We start from the raw sequence: 26,736 nt of genomic DNA, 5'->3' as shown, positions 1-26,736 counted from the left end.
TACAGTTCTTCGTAACATTGTGAAGCATTATATTTGCACCGAGGTTTGGTTATCTTAAATTTTACTCTTGAAAAAAAACACGGGGTTCAAAGAACAGGCTTACCGTCCGTCCAACGCGCTACCTTCACCACCAAATGGACGGCTTACGAAGATGACAGGTGGGGCCATAGGCACATAGCGTCGCGGGGACACATGAGCGGACCAGCAGTACAGATGGCCAGATGGACCACTTAGCACTAGCCCGATTTGACCCGGCCCGGTCAGGCCCGGCACTATCAGGCCCGATAGGTGTTTCGTGTCGAGCCGGACCGGCACTGCATGTCGAACTGCTAGCCTAGGTCCGGCACTAGGTCTATTTTATAGACCGGGCCAGGCACTACAAGCAAGAGAGAAGTAATGGAATCAAGATGCAAGAATCAAAGGAAATCATCGCATGAATCATCAAAATTCACGAATCCATCACAAAAACATACACAGCCCAAATCCATCCATAAGAAATGAATCCCCGTCGTGGCGTGCCATTCCCCCACGGCGGTGGAGGCCAGCGTGGCCACCTGCCCTGCCTCCACGGTGGCGGCTGTTGCCATGACTTCCGCCCGTGGCCCCTGGCGTGGTGGCCGGCGCGTCGCCTGGCCGCGGCCCCATGACAGCCGGCAGACGGCGCAGATCCCAGCTGAAGGAGGGAGGGAGGAGCAGCTCCACGGCGACGGCATCCCGTAGGGGCTTCTGGTCGTGGCCCTGGCGAAGGCGCCCGGCCATGGCCCCACGGCAGAGGCGGTCGGCGCGGATCTCGACTGAAGAATAAGAAGGGAGGGAGGGGCGACTATCGGCTGTAAAGGTGTTGCTAGCGGGCAGCGGTGGAGGCGGCTAAGGAGAGGATGGTGGCGGCTGTTGGGTGGTGGAGTGGAAGGGAGAAATGAGGGAGTAGTCTAGGGTTTTTCTTATTTATACGAGCAGGGTGATGTTTTCAGGCCGACGTTGGGCCGGTCCAAAAATCATGCCGAACCGGGCCGGCACTACAGGCCTATGTGGCAGCCAAGCACTGCGAACATGTAGTGCCGAGCTGGCCTAGGCACTATTGACTGTAGGCCGAAACGGATTAGTGTCGGGCCTCAGGCAGCCCAGCGGGCCTGGTCCATCTGGCCATCTATAACCGGCGGCTCTGCTCCTTGCAAGTGGGACCCACTACCTTCGCGGCAACTCCGCACCACGTCTGACGTCCAAGTGTTCAACGCGGCCTGCATGAGCACGCGGTCAGTATGCCCACATCAGCAACATGGTCCCACCCGACCTGAACCCGTGGGAGAGAGAAACGCTCGGGCTCGGCGCATTGGCATCCTCGCAGAGATAAGGAAGAAACACCTGATCGAGGCTCACTTCTCCACCGCTCCAATCGATCCTGATCAACAATCAATGGCCGTTGTCGTGACCTCCTCGCCCAAGTCGTCGTCCCCACCGCTGTCGCTGCTGCAGGTGGCGTGGCCCGCCGACAACCCGGGCTGGTGTCAGGGGCCGATCCCACCGCACGTGAAGGCGATGGCGGGGTCCCTGGGCGGCGGGGTCAAGGCGTGCTGCCTGCAGCCGACGGACGTGGTGAAGACGCGGCTGCAGTTGGACCGCGCCGGCGCGGGCAGCGCGGCGTACCGCGGCATGGCGCACTGCAGCTAGAGGTGCTGACAAGAACAACCATGCCACATGGGTAGGGGCGGAGCCGGAAACTGATTTTCTTGCTTGTTAGGGGGCAACTGTGTTAAATATTTAAAATTTATTTGAATTTCAATTTTTTCAGTGGAAAATTTGGTGTCACGGGGAGCTATTGGCCCCTGCCTGCCGCCCACATGGGAAGCACACGAGAAAAGTTGATGGGTTGGAGGTAAGAAGATATCCAATGACCTTGGTTTCAAAAATAAGATATCCGATGACTCACAATTGCGGATCATAAACAATTCATAAATTGGCGATACCTGGATAGCATGTCCTTAGTTTTGGATATTAAACTACAAAAGCTTTTTTATAAAGCAGCAAATCAGGTTATTACTATGCTCAATGAACGTCGGCATTGGCCCTTTTGGTTACAATCAGCAACATCGAGGGTAGGGTCTATTTGGACAGTTTGTCCAACTAGACAAGGTTTTAAGGTTTGATTAGAAGTCAGACGCCTTATATCCATTAGAGAGCCTAACTAATAATCGGAATACAAAACAGATTAAAAAAGAAAACCAGCAAAATCTAACTGGCACACGCCTGGTGGGACTCGAACCCACAATCGTCTGATTAGAAGTCAGACGCCTTATCCATTAGGCCACAGGCGCGGTTCAATGTGTACGGTAAATCATACTTTAATATAAAATTTTATAGTACAACCACATGCTCACCTCCGGCTCCTTCCAGACTTCCAGTTATTCTTAACTGTATGAGTTTTTAAGCTCCACTGAAAGGGAAGCCATCTGAATTTGACAGAAATTATGAGAATATATATGTATGAAGTGTCATGAACTTATGGCACAGCCACACAGGTGTCTACTAGTAGTAATCCAAGTGTGAGCGTGGTTCCATGTCCCACTCCCACCTTCAGCTGGCTGTAGAGACCTAGCTGGCCGTTATCTGTCTTGTTTCTTCAGAAAAAGATGCTGCATTTTAACCAAGCCTTGTTTTTAAGCGACCATTTCAACCAAGCCAATGACAGTGAGTTTAGTAGTTTGGCTGGCGTTGTGAAGATGTTGAAAGCAAAATAGACGTCATCACAGACTGGAGTGGTAGTATACAGCACGTGGAATATTATGGAACGGCTTACCCTTGAGGGCACCTGTCACGTTCATTATATAGGACGGAAGAGATCCTGTCCTGGATGAATTACAAGAGATCTCCGCATAGGAGTATTTCAAGCATAGGACTCATGGTCCAGATAGAATCCTAGTACATGTATGTCTACATCGCCCCTCAATCACAACTTGCAAACGTTGAGATTGTTTCTAAACTCTTGAAGACAACGCTCGGTTTGAGGCTTGGTAAATCCATCAGCCAGCTGATCATTGAAAGAAATAATACGAACATCAAGTTGTTTCTGAGAAACTCGCTCTCTAACAAAATGAAAATTCACTTCTATATGTTTGGTGCGGGCATGAAACACTGGATTAGCAGAGAGGTATGTAGCACCAATATTGTCACACCATAAAACAGGAACCTTATGTTGCAGCACACCCATCTCATCAAGAAGTGTTTGCACCCAAATAACCTCAACAGTCGCATTAGCAAGCGCCTTATACTCAGGCTCAGTACTGCTACGAGACACAGTTGCCTGTTTCTTTGCATGCCAAGAAATCAGATTAGCACCGAAAAAGACAGCAAAGCCACCAGTAGAACGATCATCGTCAGAACACCCAGCCCAATCATCATCCGAAAAAGCACTAATCATGGAGGAAGGAGACGAACAATCTTGAGCCCATGCCACTGACATAGCGAAGAATCCATTTAACTATTGTATAATGCGCTGAAGTAGGGCAATGTAGGTACTGGCACACTTTGTTCACCGCAAAAGCCAAGTCAGGCTGAGTGAGGGTCAAATATTGAAGACCTCCCCCGATACTTCTATACCTCGTAGCCAATTCAACATCAAGTGGATCACTAACATTGGCTACCAATTTTTCCGAAAGCACCATAGGCGTAGGAGTGGCCTTGCAATCCTTGAGACCAACTTTACACACCAATTCTCTAGCATACTTAGCTTGAGTCAGCAACAAGTCCTCCTTGCATGATGATACTTCAATACCCAAAAAATAATGAAGCGAGCCAAGATCCTTAAGAGCAAAGGCATCACGAAGATGATGTAAAAGCTTATCAACAACAACATCACTTGAGCTAACCACAATAATGTCATCGACATAAAACAAGAAAGTATATAGTAATACCATCTTGTTGAAAAAAGAAAAGTGATGTGTCGGCCTTTGATCCCTGAAAACCAAGGTCTTGCAACTTAGAGTTTAACAAGAATACCATGCATGGAGCATCTGTTTCAAACCATAAAGGGACTTGTCAAGCTTGCATACATAGCGTGGAAGAGCTTGGTCTCATACCCAGGAGGTTGCTTCATATAGACGTCCTCCTCCAGAACACCATGCAAAAATGCGTTCTGAACATCTAGTTGGCGAATACTCCACTGTTTTGACACTGCTAAGGACAAAACAAGTCGAATAGTGGCTGCCTTAACCACAGGACTGAATGTGTCCTCATAATCCAAACCATATCATTGTTTGAATCCTTTAGCAACAAGTTGTGCTTTGTAACAATCAATAGAACCATTAGCTCGTCGTTTGATTTTATAAACCCACTTGCAGTCAATAACATTCTATCCTGGCCAAGCGGAGACAAGATGACAAGTCTTATTCTTCATAAGAGTAGAAAGTTCATCATCCATGGCTGCTTTCCAATCATCAGACAAGAGAGCAGCGCCCAAAGACACCAATTCAAGGTTATTTATTGCACTAAGAAGACCATAACGAACCGTACCACCAGTGAAGACTTTAGGAATCCGGATGTTATCCTATAGGCGTGTACGAGGACAGTGCGGTGACACAGTCAATGAATAGGGCGAGCAGGACTAGGAGGGGGCAGCGGCAAACGACTGGAACGTGGTACAACAGAACCAGCCGGTGTAGAAGATCCAGAGGGCGCCGCAGTAGATCCAGGGAGCACAGTCGCAGTAGAAGGATCAACCACAGAAGATCCAGGCTCTGATGATGATGCCGGCACGTCAGTTGGGGAGGGAACCGGAGTAGGGACAGATGGCGCCTCAGGAGTGGTAGAAAGCGAATCAGCTGTTGTCGGTGCCTGGTCGCTCAAATCAACGATGGGATCCGCGCCCGTATCAGCTTCGTTTGGTGAGCCGGCTATGGCAGGAAGCCCAGAAGGGAAAGAAGCATCTCCAAATGTACCCAAAAAAGGAAAGACCACCATCGGAGGAGTAGTTTGATTATTTTGACCTGCATCCACAGAAGAAAGCTCACATGGCTCGGGTAGAGCATCAGTCACATTAGTACCACCAGATTTCAGACCTCCGTCAGGATTTAAAGTTTAGCAGGTAAAAGAAGAATTTCTTGTTGGAGACGAGATCTGGCATTGTCATGCAATTGAGGAAAGGGAAAAATAGCTTCATCAAAAATAACATCACGAGAAATATAGACACATCTTGTAGAGATGTCAAGGCACTTATAACCCTTATGAAGATTGCTATAGACAAGAAAAGCACATTTTTTAGATCGGAATTGAAGTTTATGCTTGTTATAAGGATGAAGATTGGGCCAAGATGCACAACCAAAAACTGGACGAAAAGAGTAATCTTGTTGTTCCTCAAATAAGGGAGTCAAGGGAGTAGAAAAATTAAGGATGCGGCTAGGAATTCGGTTGATAAGATGGTCGTTAAGAATGCTTCATCCTAAAATTTAAGAGGCATGGAAGCTTGAGAAAGAAAGGCAAGACCCACCTCTACGATGTGTCTATGTTTGCGTTCAGCAGAGCCGTTTTGTTGGTGAGCATGAGGACAGGAAACATAATGTGTAATTCCAACACTTTGAAAGAAAGAATTAAGTTTTTGATACTCGCCACCCCAATCAGTTTGCATTGTCATAATTTTTCGATTGAACCGTCGTTCAACTAGTTGTTGAAAGTTGAGAAACACTTGAAAGACATCAGATTAGTTTTTTAGAACAAAAATCCATGTAAATTTACTAAAATTATCAATAAAGCTTACATAATATTGATAGTGACTAATAGACTTGGGGGCGGACCCAAACATCTGAGAAGACTAACTGCAGCGAAAAAGAAGACACACTTGAGAATCTAGGATATGGTAATTGATGACTTTTAGCCTGTTGACAGGCATCACAAACCAACTCAATATGATTTCTAGCAAACAACAAATTATTATCTCTAAGAACATCTTAGTAATCGCCGTCCATAAGGAGGCAACATGTTCATGAGAAGAAACTTGTACCGGGATTTCCCTAATCATGGAGGACAAGAGATACGAAAGAAGCTGTTGATCTTGCACAATCCAAGTCACGTAGGCCAGATTTTCAACTTCTTCCACGACCTTGTCAGCTTTCTCAACGCGAAGAATCACCGGTGGTTGGGGCGATTAGCCCTCCAGGATGCCGATCAGGCGTGACCCACGAATAGCAGGCATGACGTGTGCTCACCACACAAGAAAGTTATCCCTTGTAAGTTTCTCCGAAACCGGGATGCTAAACATTGCCAATGAAGCTGCCGAGGAGCTGGTCGACACCATGAACATCGACGAAAAAAGATTGCTATGCGCAAGTAGATGTTTCTTTGGAGAAGGAGGCTCTTATATCATGTGGAATATTATGGAACGGCTTACCCTTGAGGGCGCCTGTCATGTTCATATATATAATATATATAGGACGGAAGAGATCTTATCCTGGATGAATTACAGGAGATCTCCGTATAGGAGTATTACAAGCATAGGACTCATGGTCCAGATAGAATCCTAGTACATGTATGTCTACACAGTATACTGGTACGTCTTTCTGATGGGGCTGGTTAGTTGCTTAGTTCAATGCGAAGTGAAAGTGGAAAGTTTTGCTGAAAGTGAGGACTACTATATCAATGTCTCATGTGTGTTACTATAAAGTAAGTGTAGTGGAATTATGTAGCTTTCAGAAACTGTGTTCCTGCAAATTTGTTCTGAAATTCTATCATCTGGTTATCATGTTGACCGCATTATCATGCTGCTCACCAAGAAGCCCACGATGCGGCAAAAGGCTGAAAGCGATGTAGTGGCCAAAGACGTAAACGATGAAGTGATCGAGACAAGAGCTTCGTGCAGCAGGAGAGCTTGCCATGAACAAGGCCTAGAAGCACATGTTGAGCCATCCCAGATCAGAAAGGAGAGCTCGCACTCGCAGATGATGGAGGCAAAGGCAAATAATAGCGCTTACCGGAGCAACAATGTTGTCAAATACTCCCTCGGCGTGGCACAGGTCATTCATGCGACAAAGTCGAAAATTACAAATATATTGTATGAGACTATGAATAAAACAACAAGGTATACGTTAGAGGCTCAGAGCACAACTTAGCCGAGACAGTATCAAGGGCACATTGTGATCTTCCAATTTACAGAGAATGAGTGATCAAGCTATGGTATTCTTTGAAATGGCAGCTTTGAGCTCAACCATCCTTTCAGAATGAGGATGAAGCTGGCTCCTGGCGTGCTTCCCCTTCATCAGTTTCCGATGTGGCCTCAGCACAGTCATCACCACCTAGGTCTGCCAAGCTTAGTTGCCGCCTTCCCTCCCTGTCCATGATACACAAAACAAAAATAAATAAATGCTATGTTTTTTTTAGAAAAAATGAACACAATCCAATTGTTTATAAATGTAGAATCATCAAATCTTTTCAATCATTTTGTATTTTTTTTTCAAGTTTGAACTCTGAACTCTGAAGTAGCAGATTTTGACAGCATTGCTTAATTCATAGATTATATCTTGCCAAGATGTCCTTGCAGCGTTCGCTGACTGCGATCATGTAGCCGAAGAACGCCGCCATGGCCATCATCTCCATCCCGAGGCAGTACACCCAGATCCACTCGCTCACCATTGCGCGGAGGAAGCCGAACGCCATGTAACAGAAGTAGACGCGCGTCAAGGAATCCAGGGAGACGAGAGCTTCTTGCAGCAAGAAGCAGACCACGAGCAATGGCCACAAGTAGAGGTCCATTCAGATCAGCGCGGAGAGCTCGGCCACGACGGAGCTGGCGTTCTCGTCGCCGTAGCTGGGGAAGAAGACCAGCCACGCCACGCGCGCGCCCAGGCCCAGCGTCGCCAGGCTCGCCAGGAACACGCCCTGCACGGCGGTGAACTTCTCCCTCTTGCCCAGGCTGGAGCTGGGCAGGGTGCGCGCGGCGGCCTCGTCGGCGGTGCGCTCGCTGCCGACGTGCAGCCGGTGCTCCGCGAGAGCGTAGCCGAGCAGCCCCGCGGCCCACGCCGTGCAGAGGTGCGCGGAGGCCATCCCCGCGACGGGGCCGGCGACGACGCGGAAGAAGACGGCGGCGGCGCCCATGGTGCGCGAGAAGGTGTAGGTCCAACAGGCGAGGTAGGAGCAGACGAGAAGCGAGACAGTCCACACGACGGACACCGTCTGCTGCAGCGGCCGCGGCGGCGGCTCGGCCGCTCCGTCCGCCGCGGCCGCGGCGGGGTGAGTCCGCGGCAGCAGGACCACGGCGAGCGCGACGAACAGCAGTGAGACCAGGAACATGCCGGAGACGGATCCGTTGGGCAGGCCGAAGTAGTAGTGGCGGTCGCAAGAGTTGACTCCTCCAGAACCGCAGGTGAATTGGGGATGGCAGCCGTCCTCGCCGGCGAGGCTCGCGGTGCCGCCGCTGTCGGAAGACGGCGAGCCACCCTTCTCGAGGTCCACGTCCATGTCGCCTCCGGAGAATCTCGTACTGCCGCACCGTGGATCAGCAGGTCGTGGGCGTGAAATAAAGGAATTAATCATCGGCGACGCGAGGGGCATCAGGGCTGCGCCGCCGCCGCCGGCCGGCTTATAAAGAGCCAGCGCGCCAAGGTAACCTTCCATTTTCGGGATGCGAATTCGATCGGAAATACTTCTTCCTCTTTCTTGTTTTTTTCTTTCCTTTTTCTTGAACTTGGACGTCGGCCCCAACACGATGTCACCCGGCTTGCGCGCACCTGATCGATGGGCCACTTTATCCATTCAGTATGCTACGCACGCTCGATCTTTCCTTTTGTTTAATTTTTTTCACTGTTACATCCTACTCCCTCACTTCCAAATTTTCCAAATTTGCGTACAAATATATATAAACATAGAAAAACTAAAATAACCTACGATTTGAGACGGAGGTAGTACAGAAGATGAAGCACATGATACATGTAGAAATAAAATCTTTTTGAAATGCCAGCAGTACGGTGGTTTTGGTGGCGGATAGGGAGGCATAAGAAATGAATCACGGATGTGTCAAGTTCAATTTTTCTTAAACTTCAAACTAAGCCTTTCGATTAATTTTCACAGTTTTTAATCGTTCGCCTGTTTCCACCGGATATTTCGCCTTCTTCTAGCTTCATTTTACTAAGATTCTAAATTCTAATTTGATTTTCAGGTACTAAGGTCTATATGGGAGGGATTCTACTTCCAAAACGGACCCAGCTTCTAGAGAATATTCGGAAAATATTTTATTGTAGCAAAACGTCTCCTTCAAATAAACTAGAGTTGGTGAAGCTATTTTTTTTCCTTTTAGAATTCACCAGTTAGAGAAACCGGAACATTATAAAAGTGGCTTTAAATGGGGGCAGGAGGTGATGGCATAGGATCAGAGCTGAACCTGATTCTCGTCTAGGGCCACTGTGCGGAGTTGATGGGTTAGCTGGACTGGGCCTTCATTGCTACAGTCATCCACAGTGTGCTGGAGAATAGAGCCCAATGCCTAGAGCCATGGTCGCATTGGCAAGCCACTGGAGAAATATTATCAGATTGAGCTAACCAATTTCTTAGGCTCTTAGCAAAACATTTATAACAAACAAACAACAACATAGCCTTTCAAGCAAAACATTTATATTGAGTATAAATAAATTATTTATTATTTCTATACTAATTTAAACTTTTGAGCTGGATACAAACAAGGGGTATGGTTTCTAAGCCATCACCTTCACCGAAGTAAAGTAAAAATAATACTCCCTCCAAAATCTATGTATCTAAAAAACCAAAACGACCTACATTTTGAAACGAAGGAAGTATTAGCTAAGTTTTTATTAATTCAATTTTTCCATGAAACCTACAACTATCAATCCCTTTGGTCGGAAAGGATGATATTTCACACCAGAAAAACAAGCTAGTGGCAAGCACAATTTTTGTCAAAACTTCATCTTTTCCCCACCAGAGGGAGTAACAATGTTCCAAATAACAGCTAGTGAAGTTATAGCGGTTGAAACCAACTGCCGCTACAACAGTGTTATACTAAATAGTGGACTATAGCGGCTGTGCAAATTGTGACATAGCTAGATAGTTAAAACATTGGGGAGTAATATGTTTCTTTTTTTTCTCCACAATAAACTTCCCATGTTTTAGAAGATACGCCATCAGAAAAAAATATAAGGTATAGTTTTGTAAAAAATAAATATCAAATGTTTATTAGCGAAATAAAAATATGCTTAGTGTATAAAAAGTATATATTTAAAAGTCAGATTACATTGTGTTTTAACCATCAAACGGTGCATTTTTTGGCTAAAAGGTTTTGGTTAATTGAGTATCGATTTTTTAATACATTTTATGAGATAGCAATAGGCAAGTCGAATATATCCATTTTACATTTTTAAAATGAATACGCATTGTATTCTTTCTGGAAACGTAAAGTGGGGAGGGCTTGCAAAACCCCGATTTCCTCGAACCGCCTCGCCTCCCCCGCCCGCAGTTCGCGCTCGATTTGCGGCGGCCGCGCCGCCACTCCATCGAGCTACCCGGCGCCGCTTCACCAGGGCGACCGCGCTGCCGCTACCTCCTGTAAGCGCTCCTCCGCGGCGTCGCAGGTACGGAACTCGGGCTCGGACTCGGACTCGCCTGCTCTCTCGATTTGGGGTTGATTTTGAGCGCGGTTGGGAGGAAGCCGCGGCGCGGCGCGTGGCGATTCGCTGAGCCACGGGGCAGACTAGGGTTTGGATTAGTGGGTGGGGAGGAGGTGGGAATTTGGAAGCAGCGGAAGAAGCGGTGCGGTCGAGTTGGGGAATTCGACCGATTTAGGGGACGCGTGCTGCCGAGGTCGTACGCCGGCGAGAGCACGGGGAACGACCTCGGCAGCGCCCAATCGGGCGCGTGGCGGCGACCGTGGGGCGGCCGTAATCGAGTTGGGGGCACCAGCAACGGCGGCTCTCGCCCGATTTAACGCGGCACGCTGGCGCCTCGACGCGGCACTGCGTGTTTGCTGAAGCAAATCTTCAGCTTTTTTGCTTGCTGCATCTGTCCAATGTATAGCAATTAGCAAAGCATCAGCCCAATCGAATGCTACACCTAGCATTGGCACAGCCTTCGATGGAACATCTTCATTTTCACTTGCTGTATCAGTTCCAATATATAGGAATGTAACAGCCCGATCGAGCCCAGCCCCCAGCCATGCCACAGCCAGCCTTCACTGAAACTAATCTTCATTTTTCTTTGTTGCATCAGTCCAATACACTAACTAGAAAGCATCATGCAATGCCGACTGGTTGCTGACACAATTTTTCTGTTTCACCATTTCAGATCAGCGCTGTTGCCAATGGTGATTCAGAGCCTCCGTGATATTTTCAGTGATCCTGAGATAGACCGTACAAATATGACACCTGAGGTAAAAGGAAATTCTATTGTTTGTATTATTGCAGTGTAATAAGGTGTCGTTTGTTCCAATAAGTTATGTGATTGTGCAGGTGAAAAAAGCTATAGCAAACCACAGAATGAAGAAGTATAAGATGATATGTTTCTTTGGAGCGGCTTTTGTTGTTTGGACTGATAAAGCAGCTCTGCTCAACAGGATCTACCAACACAACCATACGTCTGCTCAATTGTGCACATTTTATTTCATCATTGCCCTCGTTTCAGTATTGCTCGGCATTATTGCCTCTTCTTTTCCCGATACTGCTCCTTGGGCAATGGTTGTGGCATGGAATGGCAGTTTGCAGGCCTTCCTATTTCTCAACGCGTGTTTCCACCTTAGGATGATTGAGCTTTATCCGGAGTTGCTACACCTAACAATATCATTTATGGTCACATCTGTGATTTTTAGTATCTATTGGTCTTTCTGGGCAAGAGATCCCACGGTAGGTTCCTTGATTACCTTCCAAAGTTGTCCTTATACCGAGTAAGCTTATTTGATTTGTCTGCTCAATTGTGGTCAGGTTCGTTTGGTGGAAGCTGCACGCCATGAGTAGGTTCCTCTGTGGTCAAGAGCTGGATCGGTAGGGTACATCAAATCTTGAATCATCAATGTATGCCTTCCAAGACTAGTTAGGTGATCAAGCAATGGTTAAAGTTCTGAAATTTGGGAAATGAACTTGGGTATACTGTCTGGATTTCTTATGACCAAATGATGATGTGATGGTATGAGTTATCTGGCATCGTGCATGATTTAGATTTAGTTCTGTCTACTGATGACGATTTCCTTGTGGCAATTTGAATATACTAGGATTCTCTGCATTATCTCTTTATGCTGTTATGAACTTTGGATGGGTTCAACTGGTTTATATACTTGCCATTTGGGATTTGTCCCCTGAAAAAACTATGTTATTTTTTTGTCCTTGTCACATTTTTTTTTAATGTGTGGTAGAGTGAATTGGCCTCATATATCTGAGCTTTTTCAAAGGCCAACTGTTGTTGATTGTGAACCTGCAGCTTAGTTGCGGATCAGTAATTAAAAAAAAAAGCACTACTGTCCAGTTGGCAATTCAATAGCTGGCTACTAATTTATACAAGCATACTATGTTGCAAAAGATGGAGTCATGTTTTATGATCCTGGGGATTGTATCTGAGGCTTTACAGAGGATAATCGCCATGAAGTCTAAATCTCGCTAGTGGTGTCTGGCATTTTCTTTCCTGGTTATGTGTTGGCAATGTGCAATATGAAAAACTAAAACTATTTATGGAGCTTGCTCGACTTTGCGTTTCGTATATTAAGATCGACCCGCTCCCAACTGAAAAGGACCAATCAAAAAACCTTTTCATTTTGTTGTATTGCTGTTGTGTTTTCTGTATATTATTGTACAAGAAAAATGAAAGATCAACTACTGCATGACCTGAACAGTTACTGCATTTCCCAAGTATATGTTGGATGACGACCATTAGACCTAAAAACTTAATTACCTTGTATAAAGGGATAGAATGGAAATTTCCCTAAATCTTGCGTTGATAACTTCATTAGGCTCCAACTGGGCATAGTTTATATTCCCTCGTGTTTACAACATGGAAAAAAAACGAGCACAGATTGTGCAGACTGAAATAAAACTCTATTATAAATCCATCCAGCAAAAGAATCCTTACAACATTCTGTAACGATCATTGTTAATAGCTGAGGTGGAGCCAAACACACATTAGGAGGCTACACATTATGATTATTGCAAATACATTTACATTGTTGTGGTTGTGGCTGGCTTCTAAATGTTCTAGGCTGCTTACGACAATAGCTGGACAGCTGCGATTTTAGGGATCTTTTCTCGGAACTTCTGAGTAAGGGCAACTCGAACAGTCATCACACCAGCAGCTGGACCGGTAAGCCTAACCTTGACAATAGGTTCCTCAATTGCAACAAATTCGAGCTCACCACCTCCTGTACCAGCAAGGTAAGGCCTAATCTCTTCAAGTACCTAATATAGGAGAAAACAAGTTAGTTGCCTTCCAGTTTTATCTCACCAATCTTTATCCTACAAATAATGATCTATGGAGCTCGAGAAAAAAAAAAGGGTTATGCACTGAAGAAAGGAGTGGAAGAATATATCTTCAAGGCTATTTGCAAAGAAGCTAGATTATTAAATCATAAAAGCAAGATAGCAATAGCATCATTTGTTTGTTGGCCCCCGTACATTCTCTGGATCACTTTCATTTTACAGGAAGTAAACTTGGAACATCACAAACCTAGCCATGGATGGTAGAACTGAGCATATCAGAATAGCATTGACTAAAGTCACTTCCTCTATCAGCTACAGCATGATGTACCAATTTAGCACAGTCAACACCTGAAAGAATGCTACTCCACATACATCAAGGAGGGAAAAGCTAAATGCATCAGTGCGTACATGGGCAGAGGCGCACATCTAGTTACATAGGATCTGAATACAAGTTCCGGGTTCATGCTATTGAAATCAGCTCAACTAAATCAGCTCAACTAACCGAGCTGCCACAAAAAAGATAGTCAGAATAACGTGTCGCAACTATACTGAAAAGGTCCCCTAACCTACTACTACCAACCAAAAACTGAAGTCAAGCTTTTTAGCAGTGCCAAAACTTTTTCACCGTGTTCAGGTAAAAATGGCTAACAACAAGTCTTTAACTAGAATAGAAAGATTGATCTAAAATGTGAAAATAATCAATAGTAAGCTCAATCCATCAGAAAGCTCTGGACTTTGACTTACAAAGTACACTACAATGGTGGTAAACACTGTATGTCAGAAGAATTTGATCTTATTTTAGGCTAATTCATCCAATAACTCAACAACATAAAGCCTGTGTTACTTTGACATCCTGTAAGGATCAACTGATCTTTGCTAATTGAAATATTTAGTCAACAATAGAAGGATTACCTTTTCAATGTTCTCTTGGTTTAACTCAAGCCCAGTCTCCTCATCAGCGATGGGTTCAACTGCTACAATCTCTGGTATTTTCTCCATCAAGCGTCGCTCGATACCCATCTTCATCGTTGTTACTGAAGCCGGGCATGACCCACATGCTCCTTGCAGCTTTAACCTCACCACGTTTCCATCAATCTCATGCAACGCAACATTGCCTCCATCGGCCATAAGGTATGGCCTTACTTCATCCAATACCATCTCAACATTTTCAGCAGTCAACGACAGCTCGATCGCGGGGTCTGGGTTGGCAATAGCTTGAACCACTGCTTGAGCAGGACATAGGTACAGTTTCAGTAACTTCATGTGTTACAGTTTAATCAGTTAACAAAAATGATGCAGGCAAATAGTCTGAACTCTGGAGTGCCCCAATGCCTAACCTAATTTCACTCTAGGAGATGCTCCAGGTTTGCACTAAAATGGCTAACTTTCTAGTAGCTTACATAATAATCCTGCAGATCAAACTAAGCATCCACGATGGAAGGTGTCAGCTATTCCTACGAAACATTGTGGATAGGCACCAGGTGTACGAAATAGTTTTTATTCAATGTCATCAGCTTGTCACTGCATGATTACAAAGCATATCACACAACCCTCAGAATTTTGCATCTACAACATTTGGCACCATATCGACAGATTAATCATCTTGGAGCTAGCTGTCCTTGGACAACATAAGTGAACAATCAATACGGGGCGGCAAATAGCTTGCCTTTATACTAAAAGTGAAGGGGGGATTCACAACAACACAGTTTGTGGGTACAAAATTCTTCTTTTAGCAGATGGTGCCGCAGTATAATTACAGGATTGACATACGGCAAGATAATTTTTGTACAAAAACCCCACCAATCTTGCTCATACTATCGACGCACACAGCATAGCAAGCTCACCATACCAATACAAAATCCCCAACAAAGCAAGAAACAGGAAGAGAAATAGACCCGGGAGTGACAAGGACGAACCTTGCCGCCGCCGCCGCCGACGGGCCAGGGAAGCGGACGCGGCGACGAGCCTGGGAGCGGAAGAAGCCGGCACGGCCGTCGACGCAAACCCCACCTGCGCACCACCGAATCAAGAACCCGTCAGCCGGACCGAGTCACGCAAGAAAGGCCCCCCACTCAAGAAGGGGCACGGAGGGGGAACGGAACCCTTACCCTGAAGGGGGAAGGCGAGGAGGAGGAGGTAGAGGTGGATGGCGATGGGCCCGGCGCCCACGCCACAGCCGCCGCCGCCGTCTGCATCGTTGGAGAAGAGAAGCGTGGTGTGTCTTGTTCCGCGCGGTTCTTGGCTGGAGCCCCGTGGGAAGATTCGGGGTGGGTGGAATCGTGGAGCTCTCTTCGTGGCTGTTTTGCCTTGTTCTTGTCTTTTATTTTTCCTAGGAAAAAAGAATTGCTGCAATTTCTCACTGTTTCTTTTCCGTTCTCATCAAGGAAATGTTGTGTTAAATTTTAGTGGTGTTTGCGGCGAAGTTGGGCACGACGACGACGAATCGTGGTCGTTCTTGGCTTCTGGTGCTGGTTGCCTGGTTGGGGTCTGAGCCGCACCCTTCTTGGCCGGTTGGGTGCCTGTTTGACCTGATTGATCTTTTTTGTTTTGTTTTTTGCGAATGACTTGGATTGATTTTCCCCCAACCTTAATCATTATTTTTATCACAATAAAATTATAAACATCCAATACGCATAATAGGTTCCAGTATATGGTTAGAATTCCGGTAATTTATTTCTAGAAAATGTTAAAATTCCAAAAAAAAATATTTTGATTTTTATCAAAACGAATTTGTGATAGGAGGAAGTATTCTATTCGACCATAAAGAGTTACTATCGTTTGACCGAGCCATACAACGCTTGTAGTGTTAGGTTCTAGGGTATGGTAGTAGCTAACTGAAATTCGCGTGTGAAAATCCTTATATTAAGTTCCCCATCTCTTCTGTAGCGTAAGAATTTCACCAGAATCAATTCGGTTACAATAAATTTTTGTTACCTAAAAATTTGCATGCTAAAAGAAAGTCTTCTTCTATTTTTACTTTTCTCTTGTTACACATGGACAGGTATACTAGTGATTTCTAATGTTAAGGAGTACTCCCTTCGTTTCAAAATTTAGCCTATTTTAGTTTCATTCTAAGCTAAACTTCTTTAATCTTGATCCAAATAAGATAAGAGGCTCATACTTTGCATGGATTACGTTGTTTAAGGGCATATTTGGCATGTTCAACGAGCTTCAGGCCTAACTGACGAACAAAGCCATTGGTTCGCTACACGCCGTCGCCGCGGCTCAGTTTCTACTTTGAAGCACAATATAGTTTTACACAGTGATTCATTTGGTTGCCATGACGGGCAACAGCGCCCAACATTTCTCTTACAATATAGTACAGCAGAGGCGCGATTGTGCCCTCTTTCTTCAGCAAATCAGGATCTCAACTGCATCCTATTACCTCCGAATACACAGGTGTAGCTCCGGCTGGCAACGTGGGGGTTACGAGATCAGCAGCATGTCAAACATCTTTCTCGATGCCGGACGGCTCGTCGTCGTCATCGACGGTGCCCACGGTGAGATTGTCGTCCAGGGACGTCGCCGACACCGTCCTCGACAGCGTGCCCACCGTGTTCGTCTCGTGGTCGGTCTCGTAGGTGGTGTCGAGGGAACACACGGACCTCGTCGTCACGGTCCCGTTCCGTGAGAAGAGAGGGTTGTGCCTGTTCCTGTCCTTGACCCTCTTGCACCAGCTGTGGAGCGACTCCCTCACGTTCTCCGACACCAGCGACTTCTTGAACTTGGATCCCATCTGCAAACTCGGCCAAGTTACATACAATGTGAATGTGAATATAAAAGTGCAACAGCAGTAGCATATCAAATTAGCAGCTGCGTAGGGGGGGAAAACACTTTTCAGACATCCTTTTTTGAATATAAAGTGCAGAAGACGAATCAAAACGGTTCATTAATAAGTAGTAAATGCAATTCGAAATGAAGGGATAACTCTAGGATAAGTTGGTACGATGGTTATGAGTAGAATATATGAAATCATGGGAAGAATTGCTATCTAAGTATGAATAAGGTTAATCTAGGTTTGCTCTTGAGGAGTACCTGAGAAATGATCACATTAAGAGGCAGTGTGCTGTAGCTGCACCAGAATTGAACTAGCAGCCTGCAATGTTCAGAAGAGAAGTTCTTTTTGAGTCTTGTGTTTAAATGGAAAAACAGAATACATCACAATAAAGTTAGTTTAGCACATAACACCCCCACCTCACATATAGATTGAAGTAACACGAACAAGTTTGAAGTATGGTGATATCATTATTAAATTAGGTTTTGTCATGATGTTCTGATTTTTAAAGGAGTTTTGACATAGAAACTGATGTGAAATGTTAACTCGTGATTTCCCCCCTCAAAGCAATATATCATGAACATAAGGAGATGCCAGCTCTTCTACAATCAAAATACATAATTCTTTCATCATAAAAAAAAAGAACTTACCCAGAAATCAAGCGGATGGCAATCATGTAATAGTGCTTCATGAAGCATGTTTGGGCACTCAATTCCCACTGCGCAAGATGTATGTAAGTATAAATAATAAACCAATCGTGCAGAGCTGAGAATTCGATTAGTTGAAAACTTTTTTGGTCTTTTAAAAACTATTTAAAAACTATGTTTTAGCATCAGTACTAGCAAGCTTTGATCCAGACCAGCACCTATCCTATATCTCTTGTACTATTGGCTGTTAGTGCCAAAACGATCTATTCCCAATTATAAAGATTAAGAAGATTCTCACCAGTGACCATAAGAATGTTGCCAGCTCAAAGGCATTCTGGAAGAATGTAACAAGTGTTAGAATGAGGTAAAAGATATTCATGTAAGCATCCAAGCATAACATTAGTTCTAGAGTGGCAGAAGACTCACCTGAAATGAAATGAACTGTATGAGCCACCAGAGGACCCGAGGTTTTCCAAACCAAAAGAGATCATCGCGCAGTTTGAGTTGTGTGCCAACATAAGGCGCTGTTGCCTCTGCGACTTCCAGAGCCAACTGAGCGACGACGTGCTGAAGTTCAGTACCCACTAGAAGGACCAGCTGTTTGAATTTTTTAAGGTGCATAATTATGACAAGGCATAAGAGAGACATCATTAGCTGAATCTTGTACATTGATTAGGCAACATGGGTAATACTTACAATTACAGGAAGAAAGGATAACCAGAAATATATGTTGATACCTACATTTCACAAAAAAAAAAGATATAAGAAAATATAAATGGTGTCATATGAGGATTATAAAGCTTTGGGGTGGCTGGATAGGTGGGTAGGGAATTACCATGAACATTGACCAATATGCATACGATCGCATACGCCCAAAGTGGCCAACTGAAACAAAAAGGACTTTAGCTCATGTAATGAACGTAATACCTGAACAATAACTCCAACAACTATAGAACAGAATATTACAAACAAAAATGAATATCTCCTGGCATGGGCATGCTGTAACCAAGTTCTTTGAATTTAGAAAGCTGAAGGTTTACTGGCATATTGGTTGCAAGGACAAGGAGTAAAGAATTATGCTAAATTTTGGGGCACTATGGAGCTTCTGTGCACTGGAAGTATTTGAAATATTTTTCTCAGGACAGTCATCAATTCATCATATCTGATGTCATGGGAAAAATATTTTCAGACCAGTATACATTCATACTTTGATGTATGAATTAACGAATCCGTTAAATATTTCATTAAAGTCATCAGATGAAAAGTGAGAAAGTTCTATTACCTGATACCAATAGTCCCATTGTAATCATCTTCCATGCTCCGTACCATGTATTTGTGGAAGTCATATGAATGTGGTAGCTTGTGATACTGACAACAAAAAGGTAGGCAAGCAAATCATAATCCAGGGGAAACTAGAATGCTGTAAGCATTAATACAAAAGGAAAAATTATAACAAGGGAAACATATTTGGAGTACTCACTGTGACAAAGCCCAACCTCAGTGCCAAATAGTCTGACCTTTTGATGGAGCCCTTGAATTGACGCAGAAAGCACAGCTGCAATGTTCCAGAGAAAATTAGAGAAACTCCACGATCCAAGTATTCTTTTGTATTGATCACACAAGATATGCCACATATTTCAACATGCTATAACAGAAAGAAGCATGCACTCTTAGAGTATAGTTATTATAAGTATTTGCAGTTTTTGGGACTCCAAGTACATAAGGCTTTTACTATTTAAAACATGTTTACCAGATAAAGAATAATACAATCAGAATTTGTACAGATCCTGACCAAGGAATGGAAAAGGAAACTTACCATCCAGATAAGTACTTTATTTTTGCTCCATGGATGAGAAGCATGGTGAAAAACAAAGGTAGACTGCCTTCGCATCACCTTGGTTCTCCTAGCTGAGAGAGTGGTGTGTGAGGTAGAAGAAATCAACAGATGCTGCATTACAAATGGCCAAAGATGCATCACATTTCAGCTGATGGCCCTACCTTTCATCTCTTCAGCAGCGATTGGACCTGCTAGCGTTTCCCATTTCCTCCAGCTATATATCTGCACCAATGGCAGAGTGCATGAGAGGAGCACAACAAGCTCACAAATTAAAGAAGAGTAAAAATGTCAGATGAGCAACAAGCAGCAAAGACCAACCTTAATCATGGATAGAACCACTGTTACAAAACTGTACAACACATGAGTGATACCAAGGATGAACAAAAACCGATGCAGCTGCTCGAGGCCCTCATACGAGACAAAAGGCTCGTGGCCCTGCAAAGTACCAGCAGAACACCAGCTCAGTCATCAGCAAACGGGAGCGACAACCTCTGCAGGATTGAAGCGCCACCGCTTAAGTACCTCTCCGCAAACGTGCATCGACTGGCCACCAAACATGGTCTTAGCAAGAGCCGTCTGGTTGGCGCCCTTGTTCTGCAGGAGGTCCTTGTAGTCGCTCTCCGAGCACATGTAGAACCGGCTGGTGAAGAGCGAGGATGGCACGCAGATCTCGGATATGAAGCGCGACGTCTGGCTCAGCAGCAGTGAGATGACGCCGAGCAGCATGAGCTCTGCAGGCAGCCATGGTTTCTCTGGGTGATGCATACTGTCGAACAACTTGTTGGTGGAAGCGGCGACAGGAAGTTTTCATATTGCAATTACGGACATTAATTTGGTAGCAGACCAAGACGATTGCTAAGCAACATATAGCAAAAAACTGCAGAGACCTTGGGAAACAATGTGGAAAAAGTGTCTAAACTGGTAACATCCTAGAATTCAAGAGTGCAAGCCCACGAACAGCATCAGCACTCAATCTGTCAGTTGTTACGACTTCCATGAATACTCTGCTACCCAGGTGAGCGGCAGAGAGCCGAAGCAAGTAACTAGATATAGCGGTTAAAGCCAAAAGGGGAAAAGGGGCCGGGAGACAGCTACTACTGTAACAAGCATGAGCTGATTCACTTGACTACTAGAAATGAGTAAGACAAATCTAGTCCAAGGATTCAGGACACGAGAGCATTCAGATTACCTTCGCGGATCTTCTCGAGCGCGGCGAGCATGGCCTTCCGCTTCGTCTTGCGCAGCCACTGCGGGGCGAGCAGAGCAACAACAACCGAGGTGAGCCAAGCGAACCAGCCGAATCACAGGCACATACGTACTGTATCTAAGCTAGGCGAGGTGGCGGCCGGCGGGCTGACCTTGGCGAAGCGCGAGAGGGAGCGCTCGATGAGGAAGCATGCGGCGACCATGAGCGTGGTGACGGTGGCCACCGACCATGTGGGCGTTTCCGCCAGCGACCTCCCCTCCTCCGCCGCCGTCATCCCTCCGCTCCGCTTGCTGCTCCGCTCCGGTAGACGACGCCACTGCCTGGCCCAGCCTACAGCCTAGGACGGCGGCATTGGGCGCGCGAGGGGCGCAGCAGCGCAGGTTACTCGCCCCCCTCCCTCCCTCCCTCTGGGATGGGATGGTTTCGGTTGTGGATTTGGGCGACGGGGATTGGGATTTGGACTTCGGAAGGAGAGAGGAAGAACGGAAGCGGGGAGTAGTTAATGCGGATCGAGGCGTGGGGAGGGAGGTTGGTGCGGTCGGCGCGGGATCCATCGGCAGCACCAAGCATTCAAGTGGCAGCAGGAGCAAGCTGAGCGCTAGCATTATGGTCAGCTTCGCAGTTAGGCAGTGATGAGTGAGTGAGAGGGAGGTGGGCAGCACCAGCAGCGGAAGCAGCGGCACGTCACATGGGCGGGCACGAGCACGAGCTACGAGCGCGCTAGCTGCCCGAGCTTGATTTGATGGGGATTTGCTTTGATTAATGACGAGACGAGGACGAGGAAGGCGGCCGCGATCGATTGTTAACGATGATGGGGATGCTGCTGCTCTGTGCACGTGCCGTACCAAACTGACCCCGACTCCTTTATAAAGAAAAGAAAGAAAAGAAACTAACCCCCGACCTTTCTTTCTGGAGATGCTCAACTTCAGCCTGAGCGTTGCCGTGGGGTGGGCTTCGGGCGCGTTTGGCCAGGACAGTCTCATTAGGGCCGTGAGCCAGACCCGAGCTCTGTCATATCATAGGTGTAAAGGTGTCAATTGGCAAATCTACACCCTATGGTGCTAGTTGGATCGGAAGTGCGCTTGTTATGGTAGGTCGTTGTGGATCCCATAACTACCCCCAAACTGTCATTTAGAGATGGCGTTTGGTAACCTGCATAGGGCTCAGGTGCCCTCACCATGCACAGAATGTTGTTGAAGGTTACCATCACGCACAGGCATCCAGAAATGCAAAGAACAAAGGTTGAATGCATAAACTATTGTTTAAAACATCTAATTAGGGAGGTCATTAGTTGAAATATAATAAAAATTTACATAGAAAGCTAATTAGAACAATTTCAGATCATTAAGAGGTTTGTTGCATGACAAGTGCATTGAACCAAGAAGGAGCAATGAACACTTGCACACATGACTTCAACAAGCGAAAGTAGAACCACAATAGGAAACTTGACATCAAATTTGAACACCCGAGCTTGAGAAGGACTCCCACCCGTAACTCCAACGGGAACAGCAGATGAAGAAATTGTGCATGCTTTATGATTGGAGCCAATATTCTCGAAACAAATACCATGAGAAACCATGAACTTGGGGTAGAAGCGAGCAACATTTCCAAGCACCATTGCCACCAGTCGAAACCACCAATATGAGGAATAGAAACAAAATCACAAGTCAGGGAAGCTATGTAGGTGTGAATAAAGACCTCAGACAGAATCTATTTGTTAGGGATGGGGGCTTAAGGCATAGTGTCCATGGTTGTTTAGGGAAACCACACAAACACTATCTTAAACCAGCAACCCTACCAAATTAGTTATGCCATCATTGAGGAAAAAGTAAAGTACTTGCCTATAAAATAGGACAGATGCAGGGTTGCCTCCTAGTGAGGCAGTTAGAGGAACCCCTAACCGCATCATTAGGAGGTAACACCTACAAAGATCCGGCAGTTGCTAATGCATTCGGTCGGTTATTGCTATGCATCATCATCGCCATGTATATAAACATCACAACCGTTGAAAAACAAACAACGCAACACAATAAGAGACATGGCTTCTTCTTTAGGCTCAGCTCAAGTGCAGATGCACGCGTCAAGGAGCTGCCTAATAATGAGGCAATCGAGGCAAGGTATACCTCGTTTTCCTTAGTATGTAGGCAGCATCTTGCAGCATGCATGTCGGCCATACACCTATGGGCCCACCAGAAAACTTATACGTACCCACATCAGGAGACGTACACCGAATCGTATCAAGGTATGAAGACTACGGTACAGGGTGACGTAGTCTACATGGACTCCAGGGGACTAGTCGAAGACATGGAAACTACTCCTCCGAGTTAGAGTAGGACTCTCTAGTCGAATCCGACTAGTACTCCTGTATAACAACTACCCTGTAACCCTACTCCCCTAGTATATAAGGGCGGGCAGGGGCCCCCTCAAGACAAGTTCAATCGAATACAAGCAAATAACAAACAGAACGTAGGATATTACGCGATCTAGCGGCCCGAACCTATCTAAATCACGTGCCTACGTACACCATCGAGCTCCTGATTTCAGTGACACCCACCAACTAAAAACTCTACATCGGGTACTCCTTAACAGGTCAGACCTATGTATATAGAGATCTGTGCAAAAGAAGGGAGTGGTTAGGGATGGAGACATGCTCAACTGTTTTCCCCGAGCTAGAAGGTAGTAGCAGCTACTACATCACATGTAGTAGTGCTTTCCCAACCAGGTCCTGAGCCAGAGAGTGCGGTGGTTCTCGCCTATCTTCACAAACGCATTGCTCCGGAACTTGTTGTCCAGGAGGTGGCTAAAAGCAACGATAAGGGCCACCTCAGAGAAGTCAGGGGTCAGCATCACAGCATTGTAGAGGTCAGGGTGCACCTGCTCAGGCCCAGCCTCCCTCAAGGCAATAGCGACATTGTTGTCATGTTGGTAAGGATAAGCACCTCTTCCTCTGACATGTCAACCCTCTTCCTCTTGTTCCCAGCACAGCATCCAGGGGTCTTTGAACCCTCACCAGAGCCAATAGGCTTGGTGACCGTCATCTGGTCCACCTACTGCTCACTCGAGGTGAGTTCAACCAGTTGCTGTTTGTCCACCTTCTTCTCCATTATCTCCCCAAACCCTGAGAAGACACCCAGCGCCTCTCCAGAACCCATGGCCCAGTGGCTTGTTGCCATCCCCCTCCAAATATGATCTCCATCTGCGTGTAGTGCTCAGTGGGTTTGTTCAGCAGCTCAGCGTCCTTGGGATGATCCTGCAAAACAACAGAGCAACAACAACTTCAGTTAGTACTCAGCAAAGGAAAATGAAGGGAGTTATTGAAAAAACAGAAAGCACAAAACGGCACTCACCTTGTAGTGGCCCAGGTAGTGCTCCTGCTCCAAAGTGATGCTACAAGTGTCAGCATCCCAGAGAGCATCACTGAGGTCCCTGAGCTTGCATACCCTACCCTACCTTTGCCGCTACTTACGCAGGTGGTTGTACACCTGAGTGCTGGTGACATGCTCCCCAATCCAGTCCCGCAGGGCCTTGGCCACCTTGTTCACATGCACCTCCTTGAAGCTCTCCTCAGGCCTTACACCAGTCCCTATGAGCTCACACATGCGACGCAGCACAAACCTGGAGGTGGTAGTGGTCCACCTCATAGGAGGATGAGGAAGACCACCACCCACGCCACCACCTTATCCCTGAGCACCACCACCCCCATTCCCGCCTAAGCACCACCACCAGCACCACCACTACCCCCCCGGACCTGAGCAAGACCACCAAGAGCACCAGCACCACCACCAGCTTGACCCAGGCTAGAGGTAGCAGCAATAGCACCCTGACCAGCAAGTAGCTAACCAGCACTAACAAACCCAGCAGTAGCAGAACCAAAGAACACGTCTTTCTCAGCCATTGGCCTAGATAACCAATAGCAGAGATCGCAGCACCAACCATTAAGTACCAGACACATGATCACAAGTTAGGTCATTGCAGCCCCTTTTTTTCCCAAAGCAACAAATTGCAAGGCAACAGGAAAAACATCAAAGTAACCTCATGCTGATGAAAACAACATTGAAAGCAACTGTGCAGAAACAAACAGAAACTAAAGAACAATAGATGCAGGGAGAAAGTAAATTAAATTTAGTATAGTAAAGGTCTCAGCAAGTTCCAGCAACCATCACATAACTGCCACACCATAGTTCTTTACAGTTCCACTAAAGCACACAAGACACTACACCTTAGAAGACTCCTTGTTCTACCACATAGCCAAAGCCCACCCATCCCTCTGAACACCCCAGGCCCTAGCTTCTTGTGACATAGTTGCATGAGTCGGTGCAGGCTGTGATTGTGAGGCTGGTGGGGAGAAATCCTCCCCTAGGACAACTTCATCTACCCCAAACCCCAAGATCTAGTTATGCAGAATACAACAAGCAATGGCAACCTTAACTTGAGGGGTATGGATGATAAGGATTATTGTCTAGCATTCGAAACCTACCCTTAAGAGCCCCAAATGCCCTCTCAACTGTTGTGCAGGGGAATGACTGCCTTAGGTTGAACAATTCATTGGTATTGCTAGGGGTTCTCCTACCCTCAAACTCCAACATGTGGTACCTAATAGCCCAATACGGAGGAAGGAAGCCAGGCTGCAAACCGTAGCCAGCATTAGCAAGGTAGAATTTCCCTACACATGAATAGATTTACATTACATGAGCTACCTAGTGGAAGAAAAAAATTACTTAAGCATGTAACAAGCTGGGTGGACAATGTACCTTGTGGCACCCTCAGCCCATCATCCCGCTCTAACGCATCAGATAGGATCAGCGCATCATGAGCTGATCCTTCCCACTTAACAAGGACATAGGTGAACCTCATATCGAAATTAACAGCAGCTAGCACATTTTGTGTTGTGTTGCTCTTACGGGCTCTAAAAGCAGTCTGCATATTAAATGGCACTCTAACAAGAATGTGGGTGCCATCAATAGCTCCAATGCAGTCCTAGGACAATTAACATGCATGCATCAGTGTACCATGTATTATGTAAATAAAAGTGCAGCAACAACGTATAATACTAACTACCCAAGTACCTTGATGTATGGGTTCCATCTCTGGCTCCCAAGGAATTTAGGATGGGTGGCACCATCAGGGACTCTGATCATCTCACCCCTCAGCTCCCCAATTGCATAAAGCACATGTGCAAAGTACCTATTGATGGTCTTTATGGATCTCCTAAAGGTGTGATGGATCACCCTGAATCTCTAGTTGTGTCCCACAATGTGGAGGAACATAGCAACCTGTTCCTCAACACTAGTGTGTATGCTGTCCTCTAAGAGGTGCCTCTCCCTAAACAGGTTAACCAACTAAAAGAAAGGAGCTTTATGCATCCTTAGCATGCTTACAAACTCAACATTTGTGCAGTTATATATCTTATCTAGGTTTGTCTGCCTGTCAGCATCGACCACTATCCTAGGAACCCAAACATAGTTCTGTTCCTCATCTGAATTAGACCTGGCCCTCCTAAGCCTAGCATACAGAACTGCAATGCATACAACAATAAGAGCAGCAGCCTGGGAAGACATCCTAGCATGGTACTCATGCAAGTCCATCTACATTATTGCATGGAAATAAAAAAATTAGAACTTGATTACTGAAATGGAACTGAAGACATTCTAAGGTGTGGCAGTATATGGCAGCATGGCAACAGAGGGATCATTGCCTTGGCTGCTAGCAAAGTAGCCTCCCAGAGGCTCCTTCTCAACACATCATCGATCAAAAACTCACGCAACAAACAAATCAATAGGTCCAATAGGTATCATTGCATTGGCTGCTACCAAAGTAGCCTCCTAGAGGCTCCTCCCGAACACATCATCACCAAAAGCAGCCAGCATACAAGTAAAGAGGTCCAACAT

At 45.8% G+C, this 26,736-nt stretch overlaps 3 protein-coding genes and 1 non-coding gene across 5 annotated transcripts; 1 reads left to right on the top strand and 3 right to left on the bottom strand.

Annotated features, from left to right (window-relative positions):
- Window positions 1-2,239: 2,239 nt before the first annotated feature.
- On the bottom strand, window positions 2,240-2,312 carry TRNAR-UCU. Its single transcript has one exon. It is a non-coding gene; the product is annotated as a tRNA-Arg (tRNA).
- An 8,082-nt stretch (window positions 2,313-10,394) lies between these two features.
- LOC101786415 lies at window positions 10,395-12,294 on the top strand. The gene is made up of 4 exons (XM_004978804.4): window positions 10,395-10,559; window positions 11,269-11,353; window positions 11,433-11,822; window positions 11,901-12,294. The coding sequence occupies exons 2-4, from the start codon at window positions 11,285-11,287 to the stop codon at window positions 11,931-11,933; spliced, it is 492 nt and encodes a 163-aa protein (XP_004978861.1). The 5' UTR covers window positions 10,395-10,559; window positions 11,269-11,284; the 3' UTR covers window positions 11,934-12,294.
- Window positions 12,295-12,982: 688 nt separating this feature from the next.
- On the bottom strand, window positions 12,983-15,684 carry LOC101786809 (nifU-like protein 2, chloroplastic). 2 transcript variants are annotated; one of them, XM_022829596.1, is made up of 4 exons: window positions 15,491-15,684; window positions 15,278-15,392; window positions 14,295-14,605; window positions 12,983-13,361 (listed from the first exon to the last, which is right to left on the bottom strand). In XM_022829596.1, the coding sequence occupies exons 1-4, from the start codon at window positions 15,575-15,577 to the stop codon at window positions 13,170-13,172; spliced, it is 705 nt and encodes a 234-aa protein (XP_022685331.1). In that variant the 5' UTR covers window positions 15,578-15,684; the 3' UTR covers window positions 12,983-13,169. The 2 variants fall into 2 exon arrangements, with proteins under 2 accessions (XP_022685331.1, XP_004978862.1); XM_004978805.3 differs by having other exon boundaries at window positions 12,993-13,361; window positions 15,299-15,392; window positions 15,491-15,682.
- Window positions 15,685-16,560: 876 nt separating this feature from the next.
- Window positions 16,561-21,496, bottom strand: LOC101752661 (MLO-like protein 4). Its single transcript, XM_004978806.4, has 15 exons — window positions 21,000-21,496; window positions 20,831-20,888; window positions 20,164-20,372; window positions 19,960-20,076; window positions 19,803-19,863; window positions 19,621-19,712; window positions 19,285-19,359; window positions 19,087-19,172; window positions 18,640-18,689; window positions 18,501-18,541; window positions 18,231-18,401; window positions 18,103-18,138; window positions 17,808-17,875; window positions 17,418-17,478; window positions 16,561-17,118 (listed from the first exon to the last, which is right to left on the bottom strand). The coding sequence occupies exons 1-15, from the start codon at window positions 21,120-21,122 to the stop codon at window positions 16,828-16,830; spliced, it is 1,539 nt and encodes a 512-aa protein (XP_004978863.1). The 5' UTR covers window positions 21,123-21,496; the 3' UTR covers window positions 16,561-16,827.
- Between the last annotated feature and the right edge of the window lie 5,240 nt (window positions 21,497-26,736).

Source organism: Setaria italica, chromosome VIII (assembly GCF_000263155.2).
Source record: "Setaria italica strain Yugu1 chromosome VIII, Setaria_italica_v2.0, whole genome shotgun sequence".
NCBI lineage: Eukaryota > Viridiplantae > Streptophyta > Magnoliopsida > Poales > Poaceae > Setaria > Setaria italica.
Note: the sequence above shows the minus strand (reverse complement) of the source record. Positions and strands in the feature narration are given on the sequence as shown.

Excerpts from the sequence above, each read along its gene's own strand:
- LOC101786415 (XM_004978804.4), top strand. The coding sequence starts at position 11,285 with ATGGTGATTCAGAGCCTCCGTGATATTTTCAGTGATCCTGAGATAGAC. Across the intron at positions 11,354-11,432 it reads GTACAAATATGACACCTGAG|GTGAAAAAAGCTATAGCAAA; the intron begins GTAAAAGGAAAT and ends GTGATTGTGCAG. Across the intron at positions 11,823-11,900 it reads TCTGGGCAAGAGATCCCACG|GTTCGTTTGGTGGAAGCTGC; the intron begins GTAGGTTCCTTG and ends AATTGTGGTCAG.
- LOC101786809 (XM_022829596.1), bottom strand. The coding sequence starts at position 15,577 with ATGCAGACGGCGGCGGCGGCTGTGGCGTGGGCGCCGGGCCCATCGCCA. Across the intron at positions 15,393-15,490 it reads CCTCGCCTTCCCCCTTCAGG|GTGGGGTTTGCGTCGACGGC; the intron begins GTAAGGGTTCCG and ends GGTGGTGCGCAG. Across the intron at positions 14,606-15,277 it reads TTCGTCCTTGTCACTCCCGG|TGGTTCAAGCTATTGCCAAC; the intron begins GTCTATTTCTCT and ends CTGCTCAAGCAG.
- LOC101752661 (XM_004978806.4), bottom strand. The coding sequence starts at position 21,122 with ATGACGGCGGCGGAGGAGGGGAGGTCGCTGGCGGAAACGCCCACATGG. Across the intron at positions 19,713-19,802 it reads CGCTGCTGAAGAGATGAAAG|CTAGGAGAACCAAGGTGATG; the intron begins GTAGGGCCATCA and ends CCACTCTCTCAG. Across the intron at positions 17,479-17,807 it reads GCCATCCGCTTGATTTCTGG|GCTGCTAGTTCAATTCTGGT; the intron begins GTAAGTTCTTTT and ends TGAACATTGCAG.